General features: G+C 39.4%; 1 protein-coding gene across 1 annotated transcript; it reads left to right on the forward strand.

Moving 5' to 3' along the window:
- The first annotated feature begins 263 nt into the window (after positions 1 to 263).
- Positions 264 to 3,898, forward strand: LOC124273478. Its single transcript, XM_046708747.1, has 4 exons — positions 264 to 352; positions 603 to 780; positions 1,271 to 1,517; positions 3,077 to 3,898. Exons 2-4 carry the CDS (start codon positions 607 to 609, stop codon positions 3,841 to 3,843), a joined length of 1,188 nt encoding a protein of 395 aa, XP_046564703.1. The 5' UTR covers positions 264 to 352; positions 603 to 606; the 3' UTR covers positions 3,844 to 3,898.
- The last annotated feature ends 5,680 nt before the right edge of the window (positions 3,899 to 9,578 follow it).

Here is a 9,578-nt window from a genome sequence, read left to right on the forward strand (position 1 = left end):
CTGTGCATTTGCATTATAATGACCAAATTATAAAAATCAAACACTAATTTTGAAAAATATTCGAAATTTCATATATCAATATAACATATGAGGTTTTTTTGGGGAGACTATATAATGCGCGATCATCATATAGTTATGTAACAAAATTATATGTAACTGTAATTTTTCTACGAAGATAGGGTTAAAACATGCAGGAGTGAACGTGTGTCCTTATTTCTTTATATATAAACACATCTTGCATAACATGTACTTTATCAGTATATGTAACGTCATGTGAGGCCTATATAATCAGTGTCTACATATCTCGGGAAGATAGGGAAGATAGACGGACAGCACGACAGACCTGAAATAGGTAAGTGTGCGATGTTGGGGAACATATTGAAGAATGTGAAATGGCCTGATGTTCATATTGCCTGTTGATCATCGGATGTACTTTTCGATGAGAACAACTGCTTTTGTGCAACAGTGATAGATTTACAATCACATATACCGTTTACCTATATTTCTCGCTCGGCATGACATCCACGTGTACTGACCAAAGAGAGAGAATAAGCGTAGGTCAAGTATTCATGTTAACATATATTTCCGTTTTTCGTTTTAAGAATCATGATGTTCCTTCTCGCGGTTCTGCTTCTCATCTCATCTGTCGTTGCCATGGATATTCCCATCACCGATCACTGGGATGGTGGTTTCAAGTCTGAGTTCTGCGAGCCTATCACTAAAAACCTGCAACACTGGACAGCTCACGCCATCTTTGACCATCACATCAATCACTTGGACGTAAGTTGTATTCCGCGTGAATGATTAACACACGAGTGACAAAATTTAGTTTTTGAAGCCATACTACTAACCAAGTACCTGAATGCAGTAAATCTCCTTAATAGAAGGAACACAAACCATAACAGTTGCCTCAGAACGCTTTCAATTATTTGTATTGACCTTCTGAAGATGACGTGTAAGAACAGCAGAATCTCCGACGAGGAGCTCTGGTTAATCTTGTCTTCCGTTTAAGTCACGGAGAGCTGTCCTGGTTGTTGAGATCCGTCTCGTGGTGTCCTTGACAACCTACTAGGTATGTAAATATGCCCCCTGCTGTCGACTACTTTTATGTTTCTGGCACACCAGAGCTCATTGGTGGTGGACGTACTCCAGTAGTAGACCGTACTTCGTACCTTATACCGGAAGTCCTGGTAGAGACCTAATTATGCATGTGTTCCCAAGTAACAAAAAAGGTTGACATGTAACGTATTTTCAACTATCATACTTTTAGGTGTGGGTTGCTGAAGTTCAGAAAACTCTGAATGGCGGTAAAGAGTTTGTCCTTGTCAACAAGCAATCCTATGGTGATCAGAAGGTTGGCGACAAACTGTGCGTGAAGCTAGTTGGCCGTACGGACGGTGACATTGTACCCAAAGGCCGGTTCTACATTGAAGGCATGGATGGGCCAGTGTCGGCCCACACACCCAATATACAGACACCCAAGCCAGGGACACCTCACACCTCTAGCCACGTCACAGGTAAACATGGAGTGAGTTGAGTTGTAGGTTCATAGGGCACTATTTCTGCCATTTGTAAGTGGTAATACCAAGAATAGAATCCCATGCTGTAAGTGGTAATACCAAGAATAGATTCCCATGTTGTAAGTGGTAATACCAAGAATAGATTCCCATGTTGTAAGTGGTAATACCAAGAATAGATTCCCATGTTGTAAGTGGTAATACCAAGAATAGATTCCCATGTTGTAAGTGGTAATACCAAGAATAGATTCCCATGCTGTAAGTGGTAATACCAAGAATAGATTCCCATGTTGTAAGTGGTAATACCAAGAATAGATTCCCATGTTGCAAGTGGTAATACTAAGAATAGATTCCCATGTTGTAAGTGGTAATACCAAGAATAGATTTCCATGTTGTAAGTGGTAATACCAAGAATAGATTCCCATGTTGTAAGTGGTAATACCAAGAATAGATTCCCATGTTGTAAGTGGTAATACCAAGAATAGATTCCCATGTTGTAAGTGGTAATACCAAGAATAGATTCCCATGTTGTAAGTGGTAATACCAAGAATAGATTCCCATGTTGTAAGTGGTAATACCAAGAATAGATTCCCATGTTGTAAGTGGTAATACCAAGAATAGATTCACATGTTGTATGCCTGTGGGTGCACACTAAGGAAGATTGAATATTAAAGTGAACTACCATCTGGTGATACGCCACTGAGTGAGTGAGGCGTTCCATGAGCTATGAAAGGTAATGTGTGCTTTATAAAGTAACGATAAGAATATTTTCTCCATGAAACAAGTATTTGCATTGCCTCCACGTGCTGTACCACTGTATTTGACCTAAATTCAGCTTCCCAGTCGTCAAAGTCTCTGACAGTATTGCCTGGTATCTAATGAGTTGACGCCATTGCCATCTCCAGTTTTCTTATAATCGCATGCGAAAACCCTTCCCTTTAATAAAGTATACTAGTCGTTCACACCATCCATCCGTATATGGGCCATGGGGTAGCCCAGTGGTTAATACGTTCACTCGTCACGCCCACGACCCGGGTTCAATTCCCAACATGGGTCCAATGTGTGAAGCCCATTTCTGGTGTCCGTCGTCGTGATATTGCTGGAATATTGCTAAAAGTGGCGTAAAACTGAACTCACTCACTCACCCATCCGTATAAAAATACTTCATTACACATTTTCCACATACCATTGTTGTTTCCGGTAGCACCTTATAAGTTTAAACAGTTTGGATAAAAGTGATGATTTACAATGAGCCATTACATATCGTATATCATACAAAATGTGTCTTCAAGCATGACTCGGTATTAAATGAATGTCATCAAGTGAAACACTGACAGTGATTGGTGTGACACAACTATGATCTTTAATTTATCGATTCCATTTTATAAACATGTAACATCCATGACAAATGACGTCAATAATAACGCATTTTGTCAGGGAAACAAATTACTGTGTGCATTTATATGTATCACTTAATATTGACCATAATGATGAACCTGTCGTTCTTTCAATGTGTGGCCGAGATCAATATAAGTATCATGTTTAACTATCTATTTCAGGCAAGGTTCTGTATGCACGAAATGGGTTCGACCCGAATGACTACAAGCATGGAATAACAGTGTTACAACACGGGAGCTTTGACGAGAACTCGGGCTCCGTTGTCCTTGACCCTACCGGTACCGGGGAACACGTCCTGAAAGTATTCTACGAGAAGGGACACTACGTCCACGTTCGGGGGCATCGAGGAATTCAATTCTACTGGACACCCATCACACCACACACGAGGCTGACGTTGAGCTACGACATCTACTTTGACCCACATTTTGACTGGGTTAAAGGCGGCAAGCTCCCGGGTCTCTGGGGAGGCTCCCAAACCTGTTCTGGAGGACGTCACTATGAAGATTGTTTTTCGACCCGTTTCATGTGGAGGACTGGAGGAGGTGGAGAACTCTACGCCTACATCCCTACTGGACAACGTTCTGACTTTTGCACCAAGAACATTTGCAACTTTGACTTCGGTAACTCCTTAGGTAGAGATTCGTGGCATTTCCAAAAGGGTGTTTGGCAGAATATTGCTCAAGAGGTGCAGCTAAATACACCAGGAAAGCTGGACGGATGGGCCAAAGTCTGGTACAACGGTAAACAAGTATATCAAATCAACAACGTCAAATTCCGCACCAAGACCAGCGTCACCATCGACGGTATTTTCTTCTCAACGTTCTTTGGTGGTGGATCGGCTGACTGGGCGCCAACAAGAGATTCGTACGCCTATTTCAAGAATTTTGTTCTGTCAAGTGACGAGTCTCCGGGTCAAATCATTGGCTGATGGGTATGTCAACTATACCTGTTCGTATTCCACCTAAATAAATTAATGAAACCGCTTTTGTTTCTTGTTTTAGCCGATTGGATAAAAAGGTCTTTTGATCTGTTTACGTTTCGCAATGGAATGACCTTGGGATACCCTTTGATGTCAGCAATAGACAGGGACTCAATGAATGAATGAACGTGTCACAACAGGCATGTTCGCCTCTCAGATGGAAGCATGCAGCAGATAAACCGGAAACCGTACCGTGTACGATATATAGGGACAAAATATACTTTATGAGGGATAAGAATCTTTTCTACACGGGAATAGGTCTTCTGTTTAAGTTGTGTTGGGATACAAATTTTGGATCAGAGGTTTAGTCTGCTATCACTTCACAGACTCACACGCACGCACGCACGCACGCACGCACGCACGCACGCACGCACGCACGCACGCACACACGCACCACCACCACCACCAACAACAACAACAAACAAACAACAAAACAAGAACAACACAAGAAAAACAAAACAAAACAAACAATCAAATAAACAAATAAAAAAACAAGCAAAAACAACAACACGTTTCTGTAAATTCCTGTAGTTTTTGAAAATATTTGTTTGGTATGGAATCAGTTCGACGATAACGGATGTATCGTCGGGAATGACCAGTGTTGCTATAGCAACCAGTATGTGACTACCATACACAATTAGTTCCGGCGTTTGTTATAAACCGTTATATTATTGTAAATACATACATCTGTGGAACAGCTGCTACAGAGAACAGTTAGTAGATAAATTGCTCAAACTGCCGTCAACTGACACGTTAAGCTTGTTTCATCACGGTCTACTGTTTATCACTCAGTCAATTGCAGATGGGTAAGCTCTGATGTGTTTTTAGTTTGGTTCCACAATTATGTTACACGACTCCATTGAGCCGCTTTTACTGGTCTCAACTGTCATTGTTTAGAGGCCATTTTCAATGGCTGACTGAGTTTAGTTTTACGCCGCTTTTAGCAATATTCCAGCAATATCACGGCGGGGGACACCAGAAATGGGCTTAACACATTGTGCCCATGTGGGGAATCGAACCCGGGTCTTCGGCGTGACGAGCGGACGCTTTAACCACTAGGCTACCCCACCGCCCTCATTTTCAATGGGAATAGAGGATCCGAATCCATACCTAGTACACAGGTGGTTTCGTAGGAGCCGATCAAACCGGGGTTCGGTAAGTCACAATACATGAACCTGACTGAGCGAGTATGGGACGGATGTTTGGGATGGAATTGGGATACGGAGAAGACGGACCCCAGCGAAAACGGACCCCCCAAAAATCGAGAAAACGGCCACCGCGCTGGAACGGCGTCCGAACCAAGAGAAAACGGTCCCTATGCCTAGAGAAAACGGCCAACATAGTTGCACCAATATCAAAGGAGATTATATGATTATATATGTCCTACATAATAGAGATTTACTTCATTGCGGACTTCATTCGATAACTATAGCGGTTTAACCTTTGAAGATTGATAGGTTGTTTCGATAGTAACGTTGAACAAACCGATGTGACTGATTGTAGATTCAAAGGCTCAGAGACCGTTTTCTTTAGAAACGGTGGCCGTTTTCTCGATTATATTTTTGGCCGTTTTCGCTCGTGTCCGTTTTCACTATAACCCATGAAATCAAGTACAGGTTTGAGTATGAAACGGATGTTTGGGAATTGAATCAAGTACAGGTTTGCTCGACATAGCCTAAATATTCAAAGATCGATTCTGGGTCTTTGTACCAGTTCAATCGTGATTAAAATCATAAGGTAGCTTTCTATCCATGAGGAAAAGAGGAGTCGAACTTGTACAAGTGGTGAGTTGTATCTGTACAAGGGGTGAGTTGTTTCTGTATAAGGGGTGGGTGGTATCTATACAAGGGATGGGTTGTATTTGTACAAGGGATGAGTTGTACTTCACGTGGTGCCAGTAGACATTAACATCTATATACATCACGGCTGATGGCATCGTCTCGTGAAGAGGCAATGGTGGCCCAGTAGTCGAAGACGCCGCAGACAGCTGTGCGTTAGTTGAAACCTACGGCCCTGATCCCAAAAGTCGCCCTGTTTATGCATATAGGTTTGTTAAACATTTAACAATTAGCAAGCGATCATGTTTAAAGAAGTGACATATTTACAGGATCACTATTGCAGGATTTCAGTTTCCTTCACTGTATTGTATAAGTTGAAATCAACACCAACATGCCCCTGGTCATGTGACTGAAGGTTCTAGTTCTACTGAGTTAGTTAATTCCAATCTCGCAATGTTGGTTATTATCTGAAAGAAGACTTGGGGGGATTATCTGACCTCCACTTGTGTATGGGCGGTAGGAGATGGAGTAGCATTGGTAGATCTGACAGACAATGTACATTACGTAATGATCTGACAGACAGTGTACATTACGTAATGATCTGACAGACAATGTACATTATGTAATGATCTGACAGACAATGTACATTATTTAATGATCTGACAGACAATGTACATTATGTAATGATCTGACAGACAATGTACATTATGTATTGATCTGACAGACAATGTACATTACGTAATGATCTGACAGACAATGTACATTATGTAATGATCTGACAGACAATGTACATTACGTAATGATCTGACAGACAATGTACATTACGTAATGATCTGACAGACAATGGTCACGAGGGGGACATGGGTTGATGTACCCTGTATGTTTGTTTATGTTCCCTGAGCCGGAAGATGACCAAGGGATTTATGAGAATAGACGTTTTCTACTTCTATTATTATTGAAGGTAGTTGGCTCCCTTAAACGCACATTTAAAGTTAATAAACCGATATTCAGTAATAATTTGTGACTGATTAGTATTTACCCGTCATTATTTGGATTACTATTAAAATATTTGGATGGACCTCCCAATTTTCTAGGATGTCCACCTGTATTTGTTTGTAGGAATAACGTTTGGAAACTAATGACCAAGTTTTAGTTGCAGGAACTTGTTTATAGTTTACTAGGTCATATAGAGTCTTTCATCATCGGGACATCTGAAGAGCTTCTGGTGAACTGTGTTTGCTGAAGTAATGCTCTTTGTCATTCCACTTCCTCTGTAGCGCCAATTAAGACTTATACGTACGTGGTCAATACTTGCCGTTATGTATGCTTTGATTCGTATTGTGGTGTAAGCGTTTGATTGATTCCCTTGACAATGACCACAATGACAATACTTTCTTACATCTAGGGGAATTCTTTTCATATTTTAAAGTGACCATATAGACAAATATTAAAAATGACATAAAGGTCAAGAAAACATAAAACAACACAATTGACCAGGGTCGTAGGTAGCTGCCTCCCTAGAATTTTTTACAAATTATCTTTATTCATCAAAGTATTGATATAACACTATTTTGAGTGTCATATCGCAACTGGCTCACAAAAATATTGAAAAATCAACCATTTATATTTGAGTGAAATCATTTATTTTGCCAAGGTAACATATTGGGCTGCTTAAAACCAACGGGAATTCTACAAGAGCTGAAGGCTTTTGAATATACAAGCTAACAAGATAGGTACCCTCTAAAAGAATCCTAACACTGAAATTTTCGTTATATCAAGGGCCCTTATTACCAAGCCTGTGAGTACACGTTTCCTTAACTCTGTAACTGTGTTCTTGCTAGGGATACTAACTAATCCCCAGCCAGTACAGTGCTGGATAGAACATACTGAACTTGGAAAAATTGGTTAAACTGTGTGAAAGCAAACTTTAGGAACGCAGGATACACATGAAACAAAATGCCATGAAGTGACAAATCCTCTGAAAGTTCAAACATAAAATATGAACGTCTATTCAAGGGGGAAACATGGTTTAATAGTTTTCCAACCACTAGATATAAACCACTATATAAGTAACGAACATTTTAGACAATGTCATATCTTCAGAAACACTGTCTTGTCCTCAAATAGACTTAAACTGGGCAGATTTCAAGATATTGAAAACTGAATACAATCATATAAAGATATAATATGTATGTTTGGGAGCATTTTTTTGCAAACTAAAATCTACATATCTTTATGATATTAATTGTTTAAAGGCAGACTCAAATCTACCTATCATCATTCAATATTTTGGGGGTATTAATTTTATATTATTCGTATTGTAATTATTTAACATGAGACTAGCAACACAAATTCTGGAAATAATAGGACTGTAGATCAATTTTGATCCAATCGAAGCGACAGAAATATCTATTACTAGGATGGAATGTTCCTTGTGGTTGTTATTGATGTTATGGTAATGTTTCTATTGCCCAATTGTAAACTCCGAAACTTGACAAATAACTAAACAGTAAGTTATGGTGTCGATTTTATATTTAGAAATGAAATGTTCGCTACATCGTTACTTCCTATTTCCGATGACTCTCAACTTTACGTCTTTGGTGATTGTATGCATCCTCTTGTATGATTTTCCAGATGGGATAGGAGTCACGTGATATTATAGAAAATAGTATCAGAACTTCACAAGCTATGTAACTGAGATTACATACTCTTGCAAAATAAAGCATTAAGTTACAGTTAACCACACACAAGCTTTGGATATTTTTCCTTTTCCCACCTGGCATACTTCGTGTTCTAAATGTAACTTAAACTATGTCAAAAAGAGCACAATTCGCTAACTTGGCGGTGTTAACGGACATTTCACTCTTATTTTTACGCTTGGACTATTTTCTGTGTATTGAGATATGTTATGCAGAGAGATATTCTAAGCCCCAAATAATGACAAGTACCATTAATGTAAAGATAAATTGTATTTATTCAAAGTAAATGGGTGAGATTATGCTTTGTTCTACACATGCACGTGTCTAGCTGAAAATTAGTCACGGTCATTTCCTGAAAACTGGCGACATGGCATTAGACCAAATTCATTTATCTAAAAAGAATGCATTGGCCTAACAATTTGCAGAAAATAAATCTTTTGACCAATATCAATGTCCTAAGGTACTAATATCCAGGTATTTGTATACCAAGGTGCGTTAAGTAAACTGCAAAGTAAGGTTTTGCTACCGGCAACAGTAACAAACATTTCAAACTGACCTATTACCTTAACTGTAACAAATATTCTTTGGGGGTTATTTGGACTGTTAATGTATGATGTATGTTGGGCAGGTTGGTACCATTATTCAGCCACACTGAAAATAACATTTGCTAATTAGTTTAAGAAAAGCGTGGTGGCGAAAGCATTTGCACCCTTTTTGAGAATGAGTGATATACCCTCACCGCAGCCCTGAAATCCACACCTCAATTAAAGACGCAAAGATTGCGGGCAGCCAATCTGACAGATGATCGGTACCAGAATGATACACCTAATTACATATGATTACAACAACCATTAATTAGTCCTAAAATAAGGAATCCAGGACAATGATATAGACAACCGGGAACCGTATGAACTGAAGGCATAGTGTGCAATACCTAATGATAATTAACGAACAAAAGACTTTTTAATTAGAAGGAGGAGTCAATCCACTTGACACCAGGTTAGACTCCGGGCAGGATAAACAAAATAGAGAATAACATACAAAACGATGAATACACAATCAAACATTGACTGGTGCAAAAATAAATAGTATTATATAAACTATCGACTATATTTTTGGAACTATGAACCCAATGAACATATGCTATATAATGAACCATTGCCTCATCCCAAAGATCACGTGGTAACTTGATCTGACAGTGTTCATG

Source organism: Haliotis rubra, unplaced genomic scaffold (assembly GCF_003918875.1).
Source record: "Haliotis rubra isolate DU_JTF1 unplaced genomic scaffold, ASM391887v1 Scf1807, whole genome shotgun sequence".
In the NCBI taxonomy this organism is placed as follows: domain Eukaryota; kingdom Metazoa; phylum Mollusca; class Gastropoda; order Lepetellida; family Haliotidae; genus Haliotis; species Haliotis rubra.

Bases quoted from the DNA above. Each gene is read 5' to 3' on its own strand.
- LOC124273478 (XM_046708747.1), top strand. From the start codon at position 607: ATGATGTTCCTTCTCGCGGTTCTGCTTCTCATCTCATCTGTCGTTGCC. The intron at 781-1,270 runs GTAAGTTGTATT...TCATACTTTTAG, and splicing joins ATCACATCAATCACTTGGAC to GTGTGGGTTGCTGAAGTTCA. The intron at 1,518-3,076 runs GTAAACATGGAG...TATCTATTTCAG, and splicing joins CACCTCTAGCCACGTCACAG to GCAAGGTTCTGTATGCACGA.